The 23,064-nt window shown below is 34.0% G+C and overlaps 1 protein-coding gene across 1 annotated transcript in view; it reads right to left on the bottom strand.

Annotated features, from left to right (window-relative positions):
• Positions 1 to 10,815: 10,815 nt before the first annotated feature.
• The window catches only part of LOC111048855 (kinesin-like protein KIF23), a 57,752-nt gene continuing 45,503 nt past the window's right edge, over positions 10,816 to 23,064 (bottom strand). Inside the window, exons 10-12 of the mRNA XM_039421589.1 lie at positions 18,907 to 19,011; positions 15,691 to 16,335; positions 10,816 to 14,682 (exon numbers count right to left, since the gene is read on the bottom strand). Of these exons, the coding sequence (XP_039277523.1) occupies positions 14,488 to 14,682; positions 15,691 to 16,335; positions 18,907 to 19,011 (945 nt within the window). The 3' untranslated portion in view covers positions 10,816 to 14,487. The remainder of the gene's footprint in view (positions 14,683 to 15,690; positions 16,336 to 18,906; positions 19,012 to 23,064) is intronic.

Genomic DNA, 23,064 nt, shown 5'->3' with positions numbered 1-23,064 from the left:
AACTCAGATCAGTTCAAGAGTAATTTCTATAAAAATATTCAATAAGCTTCCGTTTTTTGTAAAAGAAATATCTGTTGCTCAGTTTAAACGTCAAATGAGAACACTTTTGACAGAAAATCCGCTTTACTCATTGACTGAATTCCTCAACATGAGCAATGCAACTATTAGTAGCTACTTCTGATCAAATTTGAATTTAGAGTAAATCTTAAATAAGTGTGAACTATTATATATAAACTTTCATGACTTGTATATTTTGATTGCCTATTATGTGATTATTGTTGAATGTCTGTTAGATTTATTATCATTGTAAGATTATTATTGTAATGCTTATAAGATTATGACGTTTCCGATTGTATAGTTTTTTATACTTAAAGGAATAAAATCTATTCTATTCTATTCTATTCTTGTATTGTGAAAACACCTAATTTTCAGCTTCAACCATCATCACCAACTACATAGTCTTCACATTGATATTTCGCACAATGACATAAGTTCATGAGATTATGTTCTTTGAGAATCATCCGTTAGATGCACTTCATTTCAGTATTTCCTAGTGGAGAGGCTCGCTTAAGGACACCTCAAGGATCAAAATTTTAAACACTTATAACTTCTGACACAATGCTCAGATTTCAACGTACTACACTTCATTCTTCTCGGCTCGTCAAGGCGGTCCAAAATCATGCATCATAAGTCAAATTTGGTCGAAAAGTGGAAAATTTATTGTTGAGTGTACTAAAGCCGTAAGTTTCAAACGTAAGTTTCACTCACGTGAACTGAGTTTATTAAAATCAGTGAGTTTTTGATCTTGGAGAAAACAAATAACAGTTTCTAAGAGTAAATTATGATTCAAATTTGAAAGAGCATAAATGTTTCCCTAGAAACATTCCTTCAAAAATCAATATTGTTATGAAATGTCTAGAGATCTTGAACATCCATTGTTATGAACAAAATAGAGAAAACCATACAGAGGAGGTTATACTCTGCTAATAGTCTCTCGAATTAAATTTTTTGAAGCGTCCGATTAAACTCAGGACCCTTATCAAGGTTATATAACCATGTCATTATAGCAACCATATTGCTATAATATTGACACATAAAACCTACAGGTATGAATTATTTGTATCCAATGATAAATGAACTCAAACAGAAACAATTCTATCGAAAACCAATGTACCTGGAATACATTATGTATTCTTATTCAACGAGGTCACATGCGTACCGCAGCCAACAATGAAAAATGTCTGAGTTTCACAAGAAAACTCTTTTCCACTTCACATCACAGTCCTAGAAGGAAAAACTAGATGAGAGACTTTATGAACTGATTACCAAAAGATTACCAACTCGATTTGATTGTGAAAGAATTACCTATAAAAGTAACAAACTGTACCTTCTAAACAAGAAATAAAATGCCAATCTCCTGAAACGTTATTAAAGTACGCAAACCCCATAAAAGTAAAAGTTCTTTTCAGAAAGAATCTAATTCCCTCTCACAATAGAGTATACTCAACAAGAATATGTTGGTTTTGAAAGTGAACTATGTAGGCGTTTTAACGTTCATCATTGCAAGTTACACAACAAATAATTGAGGCTAAATCACAGCTGTCCCACTGTCCCACTATTGTCTTATATAGGTACTTTCAAAAACGATCAACCGTTTCAAAGAGCTCTTAAAATTGTCAAACATGTTGATGAGACGGTCTTCAAGCTGTCTCAAATAGGCTACAAATTCAAAATGCAACCCAAGAGTGGAGCTACCAATTTTTCTCGTAACTGTAGTTTGTTAATTCTTCTAATATATAGTTCATTAGAATTGGTAAAAGTTGAATCCCTTATTTATTACTGTGTTGCATATCCATACTTTTTCCCTTAACCATACCCGTATTGGTTGTCCAGGAAAGAAGAACTCATTATGAGTGGTCTGAAAAATATAACTATAGGGTAATAAATTTCAAACAGTATTGTAAATATTAATTATAGATTATTATTCTCCCATAACATTAAAATGTATGCTTCGTTCTACAGTATCAATGTTACATATTCTTTAAACTTCAATTGATCTGTATTTTAATTTGATCCACGCCGGAAGAGTGGCATTAACCTGACCACTCATACAGAAATCTCTCTGTTCAATAGAATCGGTTCCTATAGGGCTGTGAGCTGTGAGTCGAAAGTTGTGAGTAATATTGTTTCAAATACGAATAATTATTCTAAATCACTTCTGATTGAAAATTGTTGTACTCTTCTACAATATTTAGAATACCTACGAACAAAAATCACCGAATTTCAAGTGTCATTCCCATTATAGATTTCATATAGAAATACACCGTCATTCAAAAAGAATACCACAACTTTGAAAATTGATCTCTGCAAAGAATAAACAGAGAGTAAAGCACTATCAGTCATCTATTAGAGGAAGCTCTGAAGTTTTTTTAGTTCCTTATTTAGTCCCATTATTGGCACTCATCTGTCCGTGCCTATTCGAATGAAAACTATCCGAGGCAATGGATCGGCTGTTAAGCAGCTCAAAACAGAGCACTTCATCACTGGCTTCCAAGAAGCCCTGAGCTCACCCCTCCGATTTTTTTCTGTGGGGGTACGTTAAAGATAAAGTGTATCAACCTCCTCTATCAGCTAACTTTGAGAAGCTCAAACAAGAAATAACAGCAGCTATACAAACTGTTACGCCCGATATGCTACTGAGGGTGTGGAACGAGTTCGAGTATCGTATTGATATCACTCGATGAGTGTCTGGAAGGGGTCACATTGAACATTTGTGAACTTATTTTCTAGTGGGGAGAAACTTATTCTAATTCTCTTCATTTTGATTTACAACCCAAGTTTCTATTATGTTTCCTTGATTAAATACAGATTTTCAAAGTTGTGGTATTCTTTTTGAATTAATAAATCGCCAAGAATAATATGCCAAGCATGAAGAAAGTTGGGGAACTGCACTAATTGATTCCCTGATCCAGATTGTATTGATTCGTTCTCTTTGAATTTGCGACATTTCTTATTCATTCATCTATATCTATAAAAGGCTAAGCCCCGACAGACTGAAATCACACCACAGCCCAAACTACTGAGCCTAAAAACTTTATCTTTTGCACAATTGTTTATGATAGCCTCAAAACATCCACTAAGAAAGAATTTTCAGAAATTTGCCCCCCTGAGGGAGCTGGGGCCCCCCAAAAATTTTGTACTTTTTAACCGCTCATTGCACAGCAAAGTCATGAGGTCACTTTTTTGTTCAGCTACGAAAAAAAATTAGATCTATGCAGAAAAATTCCGATCAGGAGCACAGGGGGGTTAAGGAGAGGGCATTTTTCGAAAATGTTTATATAAAATCACACTACAGCTCAAAACTAATTGGCCTACAGACTTGAAACTTTGCACAAATATTCTTCAAACACGCTAGATGGAACTGAGATAATTGACACATGATATTCTAACACATGTTGTAATCATTGGAAAGCTTAAAATAATCTTTTCAATCAGCTGATCAAATTAATTTTGCGTTTATGGAGAGCGCGAGCTTGCCACGTGTTTGTTCCATATTGTTGTATGCTTGGCCAGTTCGGTTTGCGCTTTCTATCAGCTGTATATGGAGTCTCATACATTCCGATTAGAGCAGAGCACAGAGATTTTCTTTGGTTAGGAGTTTGTTGGTAATTCTTTTTTCAAATTTAAATTTTATTGCTTTAAAAAATCACATTGAAAACTTTCTTAATAGACAACAAGATTACAAAAACAAAATGTCAAACATATACCTACATTTATTTGTAGCACGGCCAGAAAAAGACAAAGTTGAGTACTAGCCATGAGTTCATTCAATATAACTTATATATATATATATATATATATACATTTTTTTTGTTAATATTTTGTGAATAAAAAGTACGAGTTGATGAGTGATATGAGTAATTCCTTAGATTTGATCTAAATGGTTTTTCATATTGTAGTAGTCAGGGTCACTGCAATCAAAAGTTTTTTTATTCTTTAGCTAATACATTTCATACGTATTTATTGTCCATAATGTATCCAGTGTCCATAATGGAAGTGATTGAACTAGGCTACTCAAAATTAATGGCTTAATGGTCCCTCATAGAATTTATAGTATTCCTGGTGATTGAGCATGTCTTTTTTCAGCGTTGACTAATAAAATAATGAAGCTTTATTTACAACTAGCTTACCCGGCGAACTTCGTACCGCTAAAAAGTTAATGTATCTCATGTCACACTTGACTTAATTTGGTTAATCATGAAATTTATCTGACAATCAATATTTTCATTTACATCTCATTACGGACTTCCTATGTGCTTAGTCATGTTTCATTCATTACTCGCGCTTCGCGCTCGGCTTATGTGCTTAGCGCATATGTGCGGCTTATGTGCTTAGCCGGCTTCGCGCTCGGCCTATGTGCTTAGTCATGTATCATTCATTACTCGCGCTTCGCGCCCTGCACCCCAGTAAGGTGGGTTAGCAGCCTCCGCGCTTCGCGCTCCGGCTGGGAGGCGGGCTTCGTCCGCCCGATCGCCTTTTATGACTGAACAGGCTTGGGTAGCAGCCTCCACGCTTCGCGCCCGATATGCTACTGAGGGTGTGGAACGAGTTCGAGTATCGTATTGATATCACTCGATGAGTGTCTGGAAGGGGTCACATTGAACATTTGTGAACTTATTTTCTAGTGGGGAGAAACTTATTCTAATTCTCTTCATTTTGATTAACAACCCAAGTTTCTATTATGTTTCCTTGATTAAATACAGATTTTCAAAATTGTGGTATTCTTTTTGAATTAATAAATCGCCAAGAATAATATGCCAAGCATGAAGAAAGTTGGGGAACTGCACTAATTGATTCCCTGATCCAGATTGTATTGATTCGTTCTCTTTGAATTTGCGACATTTCTTATTCATTCATCTATATCTATAAAAGGCTAAGCCCCGACAGACTGAAATCACACCACAGCCCAAACTACTGAGCCTAAAAACTTTATCTTTTGCACAATTGTTTATGATAGCCTCAAAACATCCACTAAGAAAGAATTTTCAGAAATTTGCGCCCCTGAGGGAGCTGGGGCCCCCCAAAAATTTTGTACTTTTTGACCGCTTATTGCACAGCAAAGTCATGAGGTCACTTTTTTGTTCAGCTACGAAAAAAAATTAGATCTTTGCAGAAAAATTCCGATCAGGAGCACAGGGGGGTTAAGGAGAGGGCATTTTTCGAAAATGTTTATATAAAATCACACTACAGCTCGAACTAATTGGCCTACAGACTTGAAACTTTGCACAAATATTCTTCAAACACGCTAGATGGAACTGAGATAATTGACACATGATATTCTAACACATGTTGTAATCATTGGAAAGCTTAAAATAATCTTTTCAATCAGCTGATCAAATTAATTTTGCGTTTAAATGTACCCCAAATATTTGGGGGAGTACAGGGGTGCCGGAGGAAAAAATTTGGAAGGTCTGGAGGTTTTCCCGTAGCCTCCAGTGTACTATGCAACAGATTTGGTGTTCAGTTTTCACAGCGAACTCATAGTTTTGGCTGAGAATTTTTGGTATTTGGGAAAACTTCAAATTTTCGATGAAAACTCAATTTCCTGGGTCGCCATTTGAATTTGGTTGAAATTTAGCTATGGTTATAGGCTTATCTCCGGGAGCTGAACAAAGAAGCTTGTAATAAATTTTATGTGGGAAACAAATTTAAATGTACCCCAAATATTTGGGGGAGTACAGGGGTGCCGGGGGGAAAATTTGGAAGGTCTGGAGGTTTTCCCGTAGCTTCCAGTGTAGTATGCAACAGATTTGGTGTTCTGTTTTCACAGCAAACTCATAGTTTTGGCTGAGAATTTTTGGTATTTGGGAAAACTTCAAATTTTCGATGAAAACTCAATTTCCCGGGTCGCCATTTGAATTTGGTTGAAATTCAGCTATGGCTATAAGCTTATCTCGGGGAGCTGAACAAAAAAGCTTGTTATAAATTTTCTGTGGGAAACAAATTTAAATGTGTCCCAAATATTTGGGGGAGTACAGGGGTGCCGGGGGGAAAATTTGGAAGGTCTGGAGGTTTTCCCGTAGCTTCCAGTGTAGTATGCAACAGATTTGGTGTTCTGTTTTCACAGCAAACTCATAGTTTTGGCTGAGAATTTTTGGTATTTGGGAAAACTTCAAATTTTCGATGAAAACTCAATTTCCTGGGTCGCCATTTGAATTTGGTTGAAATTTAGCTATGGCTATAGTCTTATCTCCGGGAGCTGAAAAAAAAGGTTCTATCGAATTTTCTGTGCGAAGCTGATTTCAAAAGTCGTTTGGGGGTCTCTAGGGGGCCAGGGTGGTAAAATTTAAAAAAAATGTAAATTATTCTTTCATTCTTCAGTAATTAATAAATGCAATATGAATAACTCTCTTTCATGAGGTGGATTGTGAACAACTCTCTTTGGCAGGTGAATAACTTTGTTCAACATTTTCCAGTTTCTCAATGATAGGGGAGTGATAATTATTTGTATAGGTCTTCTAAGGAATCATTATCTACAGCTGGTACCAAATAACTACACTTCAACTCCAAACTACCGTATCAATACCAGTACACAATTTATCACAGGGTGACGTGTTTATTACAGCTGGTAACTTTAAATGTTAAATCATTATATTATTACAATATGATCTTCAATCATGATCATCTTTCCTTTCTTTGGTAACCGCTCGGCCGACAATTTCGGAAACATAGGTCTGTAAAATGGATTAATAAATAATTATTATTAGTCCCCCTTTGAAAATTTCTGTTCAGAAACCATCCCCAATATTCACAGAACATATTCCCAAAGTTTGATGCCGTTATGTCAAGTAGTTTTCAAGTCTAATAAATAAACAAACACACAGACAGACAGCATTCATTTATATATAGATTTACATTCGGCTCAAACAAAATCCTCTCTAAATGGAGGTAGAATGATAAGGTTGACAACTTTCAGTTCTGTTGTTTTAACATTTTTGTTTTCAAATCACTTTCGAAAAGCACATGTAGTAGGACCTACTATTGTGTTTGAGACACTTCTGGCGCTATCATAACATAGTTTCACCACTATTCTGTTCCACAGTCCTATTGAAAAACATCGAAAAACATTGAAAAAACATCGAAAAAAATGAAAAACATTGAAATACATCTTGCAGTCGTTAACTATATCTATAATAAAGTAAAAGAGTTGGTTTATACACGTACGGGATAGGAGAATTATGTTTGACGCATCATCACGTCTGAACTGCTGGACTAATTAACTTGAAATTTTTCATATAGATTCTTAATTAACCAAGGATGGTTATAGGCCTATTTTCAATTCTTCAAATTTCATTACGTCAAGTTTTCAGTTTGCCAACTTCTAAAATAGATCCTTGCGGAGCAAGGGTTTCTGCTTGTTAATCATAATTTATTTATGTATGAACTAACTACAGTGAGGAAATATCTTTAGGCCAGGTTGCACAAAAGCCTGTTGGATTGTAATCGTGATTAAATGCCTCGAGAGCCGAACAGGGAAAACTTGTTCTCGAGAAAGCCTTCTACTCGTGGCATTAATATAGTCTTATCTTGACAAAATTTAATAGGTTTTTTGCAACCGGGCTAAGTGCTTTCCACATGGAAAACTGCATAAAAAAGGTCAAGAAGTTTCGAGCTTTTCATCATGATGGAAATAAATAATTCATATGGATTGAAAAGTAAACTTATATATGCAAAGTGCTTTGTCGCAGTATAAAGATGGATTCCCACATATAAAGTTGTGTATGCCTACATCCAGTGTACGTGCACGACTTCCAATGGGACTCTTCCCCCTCAGCCTGGCCGAGCGTGTGTATGAATAGTCTTATAAGAGCTCATGTAAATATTATGTTTATGCTGAACAGGTTACCGGACACGTTCACTGAATAGTGGCAATAGACCTACGCCTTTTTAGTTTAATATTTTTTATCACTCAGGACAATATTTATTAACCTATGAAACTTAAATGAGAATTGCGTTAATTTTAGTTTCCTCAAAACTAAATCCCTATTGAATTTGATGAAATTTCAAGTCAATGATGGGCCTAATGTTAATATATCATAATAATTCATTTCACAGTTTATCTGATCAATTTCTTTCATCCTTATGGTCTCAATTTTATCGATGCTGGAATGACTATTAATTGAATAGCTTGGTCCTGCTTTGGTTTGAAATGACTTTAGCGGCCGGCCGGAAGCGAGCGATTTGAGCAGAAGCGCGCCACGCAGCGCACCGGAAACATGCGATACTTTCTCCTTCCGGCCATACTGGTCACCGGTGAAATCCAAGTCTCAATATTGTCTCCATTGTTTGCTTCATATTTAATCCATTTCAAACCAGCTGTGTGAATGTACAACCATCATTCAAGCAGCCTGTTCTGCATGCTTTTGACGATTAGGCCTCTACTGTTTCTCACTGCATGCTTCAATTGGATCCTGAAATTCAAACACGTTTTGAAGCATCTAGATCTAGGAGTCCCGGCTATAACCTCCTGCAAGCTACACTACCTTTGTGTATTGGGAAGATAAATTGTTAAAGAGAAATTTCTTGGGTGGAGGTTCATCTGAATGAAGTTGAGAAACCTCCTAAAGGAGGTAACGGGTTCGATCCCCGGGCTGGCAAATAATTTTTGAATAGTAGCGCTCATCGAATTTCTAGCTGTTTAACCTGTTGTCAATATTTGCAGTAGCAGAAGCCTTTGGGGTGATTTACAGCATTTAATTGGGATTTTCGTTTAGTAAAAAATTATGAGAACAATTCAATTTCATGGATCTTTCTCAGGTAATTCAACACTTCTTCTGATCCTTGTGCAATAACGAGCCGACCCGCTCGAGTTGTATTTGGCTCCTTTGTCATTTACCATTAATAACCTATGCAGTTTGTTTTAGATACGTAAAGATGAGTGCAAAGGAATGGCAATAGTACGGTACTAGAGTGATTACAAATTCACTAGAAATTTACAAAATAACACTTATCAACTAATATACATTGGTGTGGCTGGAAAAAGAAGCCTTGAGCTCCAGCCACGAGTTCGAAAATATTCTTTAAATTATTGGTACATTTGCCGTGATAATATTCTAAAATACAAACCAAAAGATAGTAAACCAAAAATATGTATAAATATACACACAAAATCAATTCTTGAATCAAAAATCAACAAGCCCAATAATAGAAATAGGTAATATAGAAATTATAATAATAATAAAAAAAATTTCTTTTAGGTAATCAAAAAAAACCAAGTTTAAACTGAGCGTGTTAAAAACAAGTCATAATTATAATAATTTAGTTTTCGATTTTAAAAAAGTAATTCTCTTTTACCCAGGATCTTATTTTATTTAATTTATTACTTGTAATTTTATCCCTAATGAAATCGTCTGGTATCCTATTTATTAGCTTATCGCTCTGGAACTTGAACTGATGATTGCTGGTTGTCAATGCAGTGAAATTTATACTGTAAGCACTTACACTTGCTGGTCTTAAATTGTAAGTGACATTGCGTTGAGTAAATAGATGTGTATTTTTATTTATGAATATAATTAAGTTTGTTATGTACGTTTGGCGAAGCGTTGGTAAGTTTATCTCATCAAATATTAGTCTGCTAGGATAGCATTAATATTAGGTACTTACAATATTGTTAAAATACTCTGATTTTCTCAAAGAAAGTATTATGTTCCAATGTTAGTATTTGATTGATGGGTTTTTTATGATGTTTGTATTGGAATGCATAAGCTTAGTTGAAAAAATGACTTCCTCTATCAATAAAAATGTTTTAATATTTTTCATCTACGACCATGTAATAATATAAACATTACCGTAACATCCCAGTCAATATTATAATAGGGCTCTTTTTCCAATGGATTTTCGAAACTATACTATAATGAGGATTTTATACAACGACTTCAACATTATAACGCGGTTTTCGATGCTGGCGGCAGGTTTCAGTTTATAAGTTTCCAGTTTCACAATTTTTCAATTCGTCAAGATCTCAGTTAATCAAGTTTTGAATTCGTCAGGTTTCTAATCCATCAAGGTATTTGTTCGTCAAGTTTTCAGTTCAACAAGATCTCAGTTTATCAAGTTTTTCAGTACGTCATGTTTTCAATTCGTCAAGTATTCAGTTTGTCTTTTTGCAGTATTATAAGTCTACTGTTCACTCTCTCTCTGAGTAGCTTTTTACCAAATGGCGGGTGGATGGTGATTGGGGGATGGTACACCCTGCTTTAAATATATTGTTACACACTGAATCTGCGGATCATCCATGAGTATTTACACTTTCTGATAATCTTCAAGTATTAGCAAAAACAAATAAGGATATAGACAGATTTCAAGAGTTGATAACCTACCTATTGGTAGGTGCACTGTATACAGAGAAGCTAACTACGCAGTGAGGAAATAAATAGGGTTAGTCTTCAAAGTTCAAGCAGTGTACTGGTACATAGTACAAATGTTTGTTCCAATTATTTTTTAATTAGCAATTAATAGGAAATCTTCACTTATTTCGTTAATTTTGTAAATCCACTCCCAAATTGGACTAAGCCCTACTCGATCTCGAACTCGGGTGAGTCCAGGGGCACGTAGTGCGGAATGGGATGCAGCAACGGCTGGTCGCACTTTGCCGTATTATATTCAGAATGAACATTATTCAACAAAGACTTACACATCAATTAAAACCATTTCATTAATGCAAGGGTCCAAATTAAAATTGAACTATGGATTCAAAATAGAACTTTATTTTTATGGAAGCATTAAGCGTGATGCTGAACCAATATACAAATATCATCGCTAATAATAGACTATAATATTATTCATGGAAATTAATAACAATAATATTTATTAATCATAATGAAAGTTTTTGATGAATTTTATATTTTTTATACATCTACAAAACTATAACTTTAATGGTAAAGTGGAAAATTCATAAATATGATTTTCAAATATAATCACAGACATGAGACTGATAATATTGCCAAACGCTACCTACCTTAAAATTCAGCTAGAATGTTTCTCAAGTAATAAGAAAAATCGAGATACGTGGAAGACAGATATTTTTTGAAGTTGACAACATGATTACTCGTTGAATTTCACTAGCTGAACTAATATTGAAAAATATTTTTTTAATTCAAAAGATAATGTAAAGAAATTAGTATTTAAACAATCATTCGCAAAACAAAATAGATTACAACGATAGCATAGGACCCATAGGCATTGACTGTACTATCTTCCACTGTACTTGGCGGAAAGTATCATGGACTAATTTTAATGTTTATAATATCTAAATTAACTAATTTAAATTACATCATGGAATTATGATTTCATAATCAGTCGCATAAAATTTAACGATTAAAGATAATAACACAAATACAAATGAGCATTAAGCGTGATATACCCGTCAATGAAAATACAACAGCTTCAAACATATAATTTGGTTAGCGCAATTGAAGACATGAACTATAAATATTAGAGAATGATCGTTATGATAAGATTACTAAAAAAAATTTCCATCTTAAGATTTTCAAATGATTTTCGTCATCAATGACCTGACAACTTATATAAGATATTATGAAGATGTCATGAAACTTATAGAACATGAATAACGAATAAGAGAATTTGACAGTTTAGATCAAACAAAAACTTTGCAATACTGCAGCAGTTCCTTCAACAGATTAACGTGCAATTAGTTATCATAGCACGGTAACCCCCCCCTCCCAAGAGTTAACTAAATCACATAATGAAATTGAGCAACTAAGTTGTATCAGGTTTAATACACCATTGAGCGACAATCACACAGAGCTAATTTAAGTAATCATTTAAAATAAATCTTAGTAATCTTGGTTTTTAACAATTAGCTCAATTGTAAGAAGTTATTTAGAAAATTGAATAGAATCATAAAACTTATTTGTTGTTTTTATTATGGCATCGTTGAATTCAATTCAGGTTTCTGAAAACAAAAATAGTAAAGTAGCTCAGATTGCTTTGAATTGAAACATCGCAAAAAACAATTAATGGGTTCCACATTCAATTCTCAACTTCAGCTTAAAATTATATCATTACTACATAAAATAGAAAAATAAGTCATGGATATTCAAACTATGCAACTAATACATAAAATGAGGTATTTGGTAATACAAAAATTAAGTACATTTTGCGATATCACTAAGTTAAGTGCCGTTTGCACAGTCACAGCTTAAACTAAATTTAATTTTTAACTGGATTAAATCACTACCTCCGAAAACGGAGGTAGTGATTAAATCCGTATCAAGTCTCGTTTGTTATAATGTGTTCAATTTCTAGTCAAAGCCACCAGCTGATTTAATTTCGTTTAAGCTTTGACTATGCAAACGGTCCTAAGAGTAATAACAGCCTGCTACTTGATAAAATTACTACAATAAAAGAGAGTTTTATGAAAAAGTTTTTACCAAAATATATGAGCCTATAAAATTTGTACTTTTTCAAATAATCAATTATTTCATTGAGTCTTCCTTTATTAAATGAAATTAATTTCACATGTTTATCATGAAAAGGTTTCAAAATCGTTACGATAAAAAGTTGAGACAATTTCCATTGGGTGTGTTGAGAGTGTTCGTGTTTATTTTCACATTTGCCCACTTAGTCTTCATCAGATTAAATTTATGATGTGAGAAAAATGTTGACGGCAGGCAACCTTTAAGGCAATATTAACTCGTGATATTCAAGAGTTAATATTTCATAATATCAACAATATGAAGCTTTCATAATCACATTAATATTTGATTTCATTTCTTCGAAACGACTGAGGTAGATTGAGACATCAAATTGAAAAGACATAATTAATAGTGATTCAAAAGCTTAAAAAATCGAAACATAATTATCAAAGTTGCGAAAAATAGACTAATTCTATCTCAGACACACAATAAATAAAATAATAGCAGGTTTATACAGTGGCGCAGGGAAACGGAAAATGTTGTACATCACACCTGGCAGCACTGTAGAGCTGGCATTGTTAGGAATTTCGCTCAATTGATGTGACAAATACCCATTTAGTAATGAACGATCATTGGACTGGAGTGTAACGTGCAATAATAGCAAGAACATTTTATAAAAATTGTGATATCTGGTACACAGCAAATATTTTAGCTAGATATTTAATGCTGACATCATCACAAGCAAAGAATATTGTAAACGTCCTGCAACAATCCATGAACTGAAGGATAACATTGGAAACAAATCACTGTAATTCACCAAAATTTTCTATACTCTCATTCCAGAGATGAAGGCCGAATGGTTCTTCATCTTTCCAATGTCATCCTCAAAAGTAGGGACACTTTTGAAAAAAATTATTTTAGAAACATGTTTGACATGCCTTTTTGTTAATACAGTAGACTCCGGTTACAACGCGGTTGGAGGGACCATCCGGTTGTGAGCGCTATAGCCGGAGCAGCGCTATCACCAGTGTTGCCATTTATCAACAGTGGAAATGGGTTATTATACAATCAAGCACTAAACAGCTATTTAAATTACTATGCCATTCTTATTTTATATACTGAACACTTTGAACGCGTTTTTGATGAATATTTTATGATCTTACATCCTAAATTATTCATTGATAGTTTTTGAACTTTTCTAGAATTTAGGAATTTTCTGTCTATGCTACTTGAAATCTCATACAAATTTTACAGTATCATGTCATCACTCTCATTCTCTCCTACACTCATGAAAAGAAATAATTTGTTTCACTTGATTGAAAGCCTGAGAAAGAGTTGGAGGCTTCAAAAATTCCTCTTTCACTTCATAATCTGCTTCAAAATCATAAACACCACTGTCGGTCTACTGACAATGTCCAGTTCACAAAGTCTTTTCAGTACAGTAACAGAGAGGGAAAGAGTAGGGGTGATTGACACCATACAAACTGGTTATAATAGGGAATTCCAAGAGGTGGGAGAGGCTCTAAACTATTCCATAAAATTTTGTCCAGTAACTGGTGAATTGTTTAATAATAGTCTATTTTGTGGAATTTCACTGACTGAGAGCAACAATAAAGCTATGGGACATTATGTGGAAACAGCGCTATATCCGGAGAAACACCGCGTTATAAAAGGATCCGAAATACACATAATTATATGGGATATTGGCCGGTCCTATCTTGTAAGAGCAATATAACCGGATTCGCGCTCTAACCGGAGTCCAATGTACCAATTTAATAGTTTCATGGATTTATTCACGGGAATAAATTTTTTCAACTTCCCTGTTTTGCTGCGCCATACTGTACAACAATTATTATAAAAAACACCTATATGATATAGTGATGCGATAGCAGTAATGAGAAGTAATTGTATAGACAATAAGTAATATTGCATGATAAAGAAGTAAAGCAATTTAAGCAATAGAAGATACGGAGCGGAAGCACCAAGTGTTAGAACTAAATTCTTATTTTGATCGATTTTGGTCTTTATCGATTGTACATTTTATCCATTTTCAGCAACGAGATCTCTTTCCATGGCCTTCAAGCGACAGTGCACAATGGTTTTCAGTGTCTTCGTGTGTCGCATTACCCACTCTGGGACTAGCGCGCTTTCTTGGAGGTGAATTGATTGGTGACTTCTGCTTCAGAATTTCAACATCGTTGAAAAGGACCTGGGCACCGCCAGATGGTGTTGGAAGAACGTCTCCCTGCGTGCAAAAGCCATAAATAGATTCATTGAATATGCATCACAACATAGTAGCAATGGTGAACGTGATATTTTTGGACTCAAAATCTATGTGCTTCTATTCTATATTATGTGATTTTGAAGTTTGTTTTCAATTATTATCAATTTGTTTATATAAATTTAAAAGTTTTGTTTTATTTTGATTTGCAATTTAAAGATTAATAATATTTTTAATTAAATTTTTAATTAAAAATCAAGTTCTATTATCATTTTTATTATCAATTTTAAATTGATTGTTTTATTTCTATTTGTAATTTCAAGATTAATAATTTGGTGTAGAAATTAATGTGTACATAACCTACTTAGTATTTGGATGATTTGAGACAAAATTAATAAATAGAAGTTTTGAACAATAGCATGTTCTTTTATTTTCTGGCTAATGTATTGTTTGTAATCCAATAAATGAATAAATAAATGAACATTGGTTTCAGCCACATTGAAATGAGGTGTTTGATAGATAATACAATATCAAAGTACATTTCATTGAAAACATATTACTATGAGTAATACTTGAAAAAGGGTTTCTTTGTATTAATTTATTAAAAAATTATATAGTTTCCAAAACAATGTTTGAGGTTGTTGACTTTCTATGAGCGCTAAGAGTTGGAGAAAGTACATTCGTCGAGTTGAATGTCAAATTTCAAACAGTTTGAACGCTCATAAAAAGTTTAAAACGTTAAAGGAACAAATGGACACATATGAAACTTGGAAATTTCTTCCTCTTTCCAACCATATCCTTAGAATTAGATTTCTTGTTGTTGACGTTTTTCAAAAATATAGAAAAATCTATACATTATCTCGAAAACTAAGGTCAATATAAGAAAATGTTACTGGACATTTTTTGTTGCAAATTTCATGCATATGATCTTCAGCTGTTACACCTTTTGCGTGAAACTCTGTACAGTGAATAGTGGCATTTTCAACATCATATTCAAGTAATATAATTAGTATTGATATAACTAGTGCTGACCTTGTAGAGACAAGTTTCAATGTCGCCATCAGAGTCTTTGTCGAGGACGGTGAGGCAGTACTTGGAGGACTTGCTGACGTCCTTGATGTGGGTGAGCTTGGTAACATGGTGAGCTTTGCCCATGACGGGTTGACAGAGGGTGTCAGGTGACAGGTTGGGAGGTCGGTGGTCGAGCCACACGTCTCCGGGACCGGCCGACCGCGACCGCCGGTAGAGGCGCGGGTTGGCGGCGGCTGAAGCCATGTTTTCGCGACCTCTCCACTTGCTGGCCGATCCCACATCCACCGTGCACTTGCTGGGCGGTCTAGCGCGGTTTCGCAGCCGCAGAGCCTCTGCAGACGGCATAGCCCTTGCACCTTCCGAGTCACTGCTCGCTGGCGGTCGCCTCCGCAGAGTCACTGCAGACGGCACACCCCTTGCCACGTCCGAGTCACTGCTCGACGTCATCCCACCACCATCCAGGATCTGCTTCACTTTCATCAGGTTCCTATCTCTCAGCAACATATCTTGTTCTATCTCACTCTTTTGTCGTTGGAACGCTTTCGCCAGCTTCTCCGCTTTATAATTTATCTGTTCTTTCATACGCATTTTCTCCTTTTCACGCGCCTCTTGTTCCTTAGCTAGTTGTTGCTCCCTGTCTGCCAACTGAAATAATTACAAATATTATTACTTTCCTTGCCCTACTACCATAGGTAAGGAAAGTATTGCTTTTCAAAAAAAATTAAGGTACCCCAATTTCAAGTTTTCTATACGTTTCAAGGTCCTCTGAGTCCAAAAACATGATTTTTGGGTATTGGTCTGTGTGTGTGTATGTGTGTATGTGTGTGTGTGTGTGTATGTGTGTGTGTGTGTATGTCTGTGAACACGATAACTCCATTCCTAATTAACCGATCGACTTGAAATTTTAAACTTAAGGTCCCTATACCATGAGGACCCGACAATAAGAAATTCAATAAAATTCAATTCAAGATGGCGGAAAAAATGGCGGATAATTACTAAAAAACCATGTTTTTCACGTTTTTCTCGAAAATGGCTCTAACGATTTTCTTCAAATTTATATCATGGATAGCTATTTATAAGCCCTATCAACTAGCATAAGTCTCATTTCTGGGAAAATTTCAGGAGCTCCGTAATATTCTTGAGAAAAATGGCGGAAAATGACTAAAAAACCATGTTTTTCACGGTTTTCTCGAAAACGGCTCCAACGATTTTCTTCAAATTTATACCATGGATAGCTATTTTTAAGCCCTATCAACTGGCATAAGTTTCATTTCTGGGAAAATTTCAGGAGCTCCGTAATATTCTTGAGAAAAATGGCGGATAATGACTAAAAATCCATGTTTTTCACCGTTTTCTCGAAAACTGCTCTAACGATTTACTTCAAATTCATACCATGGATAGTATTCATAAGCACTATCAACTGGCATGAGTCTCATTTCTAGGAAAATTCCATGAGCTCCGTAATATTCTTGAGAAAAATGGCGGATAATGACCAAAAACCAGGTTTTTCACGGTTTTCTCGAAAACGGCTCTAACGATTTTCTTCAAATTCAAGCCATGGGTAGCTATTCATAAGTCCTATCAAATGACATGAGTTTTTTCCTTGGAAAATTGCAGGAGCTCCGTAATATTCTTGAGAAAAATGGCGGATAATTACTAAAAAACCATGTTTTTCACGATTTTTTCAAAATAACTTGACCGATTTTTTTCAAATTCATACTCTGTATAGTTATTTATCAGCTCTATTAACTGGCATGAGTCTCCTTTCTGGGAAACTAATGGGGGGTCCACCCCATCCCTGAGAAATGGACTTTGTAACCTCCTTCTCGTGCATGAGGTAGGTAGGTAGAGCAGTTCATAAAAAGAACACATAGTCGAGATATTTCATCTGTAGAACAGCTGTTTTGACGACTTTAAAAATCATTGAATTTCACAATTTACACGAAGGAAAAAGTACTCTGAAAACAATTATATATACACCTATACAAAAGTCTGATCGTAGTTTCGAATATGAGCAAGGAAAGTTGTGTGAGTGTACCACACCAGATTTTTTCGAATTATTATAGAAAATCACAAGCACGCGTTTTATGTTTTATATAAATACAACTAGTTTCGAGTAATTATGCCATTATCAAGTGACAAGTAATTTTCTACGATAATTAAACATTCAAGGAGCCCTATTAAAATACTTTGTTTTTACTTAATGTTTTTTTAAAGTATTCGCCTTAGTTATTCAACGTTAATATGTCCAGCCAACGATTACTCAATTAAATTTATTTATAAATGAAAACTTTACAAGACAAATGATAATCAAAAGTATAAGTTTGTGGAATAGAGAAAATGTAATATTAATATAAACATATAATGAGTGCAAATAAATTACTCCCTACTCGAACGATTAGTCCGTGTGCATGAAGGAGTCGCTACTAAACAGAAGAAAAGAATTACACTACAGACAAAATTAAATATCAATAGGTCAAAGCTCTTAACAATAACATAATTAATTTTTGAAAAGTAAAATAAGTTAATATGTATGTAAAAAGCAGAAACAATAATAGTCTCAATTTAAACAACTTGTTCACTATTAATCATAGATTTGAGAGTGAAGAATCGTTCTAGAAATACATTTATTTGTGTGTAAGAAGAACTCAATTTAATATAGTGCAATCTGTCCATAACTCAATGTATAATCTTTATTTTTATCCATTTATCAAGTTGAACCCGAAATACATTGTTTGTAGATAACGTCAACATTCCAATATTGGAGAGCACTTTTCTCCAATAAGAGTCAAATATCGTGATAGCTCAAACTATCAAGAACAGAAGCGATTGAATCAAGTATCAATAGAAAAATCTGGAAAATTGAATAGCATAAATGTTTTTTGTACTACACTTCTCTTCTTCTAGCTTTACAGCTCGATGTGAGCTTTTGCCTCTCGCACAAGAGCCCTCCACACATGCCTTTCGTCTCCATGCTATTATCGCTTTCTTACTACACTACTTTTGTAGGAAATGGAAAGAGTGCACCAAGATTGTTGTCAAGTCATATGAGTAATGAAATTTTATTTATATTTAGAATTTTATAATATTGAAATGACTAATTCAAATGACCAAAGAAACCCAAGACTAGTTGATTTTACACAACTCACGGTACGGTACATTAATGATGAGAATTGTGATAAGAGACTAGAGTAGCCAAATATTGTAGTAGCTCACCTCATTTTCCCGACTACGGAGGTGATGTTCGGTACTAGTGCATTTCATTTTCAAATTCAGTTTTTCTGATTCCATCTGATTGATTTTCCTCTGTAATTCCTCAATCTGGAAGCATTAAATAAGGAACTCATAACACGAATTCGTTTACCATAGAGCTATTGAAAAGTAGGAATCAAAAATTAAAGTATAATGATTGTTCTTAAACTGGAAAAAGACTACGGGAACGTGGAATAAACTGTGGGAAAGAATTAAATACAGAGTGTTATGACCCAATTTGAAACAGTTATATTTATTTAAAAAAATGGTGTACACAAAATTACTCACAGAAGTATCGAGTTTATGTTGATGTTGTCACCTGGTCATATGGGACATATATATGAATCATATATTTATCTCATATTGATCAGGATTTTAGAGTTTCAATTTGGAAAAGTTTAATGAACAGTGTTTTTGTCTTTGAACAATTTTTGTCATCGACAGAAAGATTGTTTATTTCATTTGTTGTGAAAATTAATGTAGCTTCTCTTTTGTTTTTGATAACAAACGTGCTCGCTTGTGCGACTGATAAAAATATGTATTTGAAATGGCTTCATGTTTGGCATTGACTGAGTTATATATTAATACCCAAAATTTTACTTTTGTGTGTGTGTGAGCTCGTTCGACTGTGAGTAAAGTCCGGCTGTTCTGGTGAAGGGGATAGATTTTGTTCTTGTTTTATAATACAGTTTTCCTGTCACAGTTCGGGCAGTTTAAAGAGAATTGTATTATTGAATAGGAAGGGATCTGAACCCACTTCATTAGATCAGTTATTTTGATTTTTAATTAATAATTAACATCGCGTTTCAACCAGTGGATGCCAAATTGGGAAGCCATTTTCATAAAGGTAGGTGACTACTGAGTCATTGCTTTAAATTTTTCATAACCACAACAAATGAATCTTCACTAGCAGCAAAGCGAGTAGCCCTTGAAATATTCATCTGTTTATTATTATTTCGTTATTTCTAATTATAATTCTAATTTTGTACAAATAATTTATTGTTTGTTTTAAATATCAAAAACCTGTACGATCTTTTCTTGTTTTTCATTTTCCCACCCTTACATATTCAGTGAAGGCACATTTTGCTTACATATTTGGTGGAGGCTTCTCCCGCCTTCCATATCGTGCTTACAATGTATTATAAGTGTTCTATGTACCCTCCTTTTGAGGCTCGGATGATATCTAGCGGTAGCCAAATTGATCCCAGACGGGTACGCGCCACCTTAGTCCTCCGACACACCCAGAGCCTGACAGGAGTGATCAGCGACTATCTCATCCATCGACACCGTACGCCAGCGACAGGGAAAGACTGTTTTGAAAGAGTCTGGAATTGGCGTGTGCGTTAGGCGCCAAAACAGGACACTTTTACATTCGTACAGAAACGACAAAGTCAGACACATCGAATCTCTGACACTTCAAGACGGTTAGGTTACACTTCTTGGACGGACTGTACTACGCAGAGCTGTCTTGTTTTATTCAAACAATGGTCATTGTTTGATGAATCCCCATGTGTAGGCTATTCTTAACAAGACCATTGACAATTTATTTCTGAAACCTATCACTCATTTCTATCTCTCTTCGTAGTTATATCAGGCGATGACTTATCTTGTAACTGTATAATTCGATATATCATTCCTATTTTGTGCAGTTGTCTCTCTTTTCTGCAGTTATTTGGAGCATGAATAATAGAGCTATTAGTGAATTTCTTGTCACAAAACAAAAATAACTTCACTTCATAGTTAAATTATCAAGATTAGTGAGTACACTGAAACCTCTCGATAACTCTATAATTCGTAGTTTTGCCATCAAAAACACTGTAATTAGTATTCCCATAAAGATAAATACACTAATATGCCATTGTAACACTGATAACTCCAGTTATGAATTCATTGACAGCTCTATGGATCCACATATAATAATATAACCAGAGACACCCTGGGTTAAAGAACACGCTCATGAACAGGTATTGATCTCTGAAATCTTTTACAAGTATGTCAAATTAATATTTATAACAATATTTTCTAATATCCATTCATAGAGGCTATATTATGAATTAATTATGGGTAATGATGGGATCAGTATCCATGATACAATTTTCTCGTATTTTGTTCTGTTTATCAATAAATAAAATAATAACGAGCGAAGCTCGGTGCCCCGATATTGGATTGTGAAACAAGATTATAATATTGTACTGGAATGTATTTAGTAGTTCTGTGAACAGTAGACCTCACGCGGTTTTCTCGTCCACAAGTATATCCAATGGGGATGTTTGAAAAGAAACTCAGTTCACGTTTGAATTTGTATTCCATATGATATAATTCATCCAGTTCTGTGATAATCTTTCTATCTGATGAGAATCAATTTTTTACAATAAAAAATATTATAATTTCTTCAGCATTATTAAGTTCATTTGATTATTTTTAATCAACTATTAAATTAGTTTTTTCAAAAGTGAGAATATTGATAATGATGGGCACGCATAATAATACCAATATCGGGGCACCGAGCTTCGCTCGTTATTTATTTATAAACTATTGATAAACAGAACACAATTCTTTAAAATGATTGGGGAAGGACTAACAGGCAAAGCCCAAAACTGTTTCTTCCCCGAATTTTTATTTATTCATTAATTTTTTTGTATACTATAAATTAATAGTCCAGAAAGTAGGCTTCATACATACACTTCCATTCAGGTTCAATTTTCAGTCCAAACATTTAAAAACAAAAAAGATCTAATTTAGATTATTTACAAACAAATTGAATAACAAAATAACACTCACTAATGACTTAAAATTGTCAAATAATGAATAACTTTGAAAATTATTATATACTCTAGTTTAGAATGATAATTATGTCATTTCAACAAATCATATTATCTTGATCAAGTCGATTAAAATTTCTAGATAATATTTCTTTCTGATTGATTACACAGCTGGAAATAATTCTGTCTCTCTCCCACACACGCATCTTCTGTTTCGACAGACGACAAAACTATCATCTGTTTTTCCAAGGATGAATTATTGTTATTCTTTTCATGTCCTTCAGTGAGTTTTCCCAGGGATGAGACCTAGTGCAATCAAATTTTTATATCATAAACCTACTACGGTATATGTACCAAATTTCGTGAAAATTGTTACAGCCGTTTTCGAGATCCGTTGAACATAAACAACCAGATATAAAAATATAAACAGATGTACAGAAATTGTTTTCTTAATGTAATAGGATGAGTGCAAAACAAGTTATTAAAACCAAAAACCTTGGAAATGTATATCTCTTTAAGGTCTTTGACTGAAACTGTAGACCTTATAGAAATTGACACGGTTTTTCCAGACATCTGTGTAATCCACTTGTCAGCTGATTGATTATGAATAATTCTATAGTCTGATTAATCCTATCTTCAGAGTATATGATATATACTGTGGTATATATATATATATATATATATATATATATATAATTCTATATATTTGATAATTCTATACTATGATATATTCAGAGTAGATTATTATATAGTAATGTCAGAGTATGGAGGAATTCCTTTTCTTTTCATATTATCCTTAAAATTCAAAATTTCAAAGAACCTTGTGTATAAATCGACGCGCAGTTGAAAAAGGAATATTCCTGCAAAATCTCATCGAACTCTATCAACGCGTTTGGCCGTAATTGCGTTACATACAGACAGACAAAAGAAAATCCGAGTTAAAACATAGACCTCACTACGTTCGGTCAATAAACTGTAATATTTTTATAATTATTTAAAAGCAATTAAGCCGTCCATTACAATCATTGTGAGAAAAACCAATAAGTTTCTCATATTATCTTCTCAGATCTTAATACATTAACAATACGCTACCGGTAATTCATAAGTAAATACTAATGTTGAACGAAAAAGACTAAGAAATTGTCAAAAAACCACAGATTAATCTGATTAAGAAAAATCTGTGTTTTTTTGACAATTTCTTAGTCTTTTTCATTCAATATGAATAATTACCACAATATCAACTCAACTACACTGCCGTGCTACCAATTTTTCCTTAATCGGTTGGATAGCATTCAACACCTATTAACCTAAGGATAGTTGTCGGCTCCAATGTAATAGATTCTTGATAAATTATGAATGG

Source organism: Nilaparvata lugens, chromosome 2 (assembly GCF_014356525.2).
Source record: "Nilaparvata lugens isolate BPH chromosome 2, ASM1435652v1, whole genome shotgun sequence".
NCBI classification, from domain to species: domain Eukaryota; kingdom Metazoa; phylum Arthropoda; class Insecta; order Hemiptera; family Delphacidae; genus Nilaparvata; species Nilaparvata lugens.
This window is presented reverse-complemented; position numbering and strand designations above follow the sequence as displayed.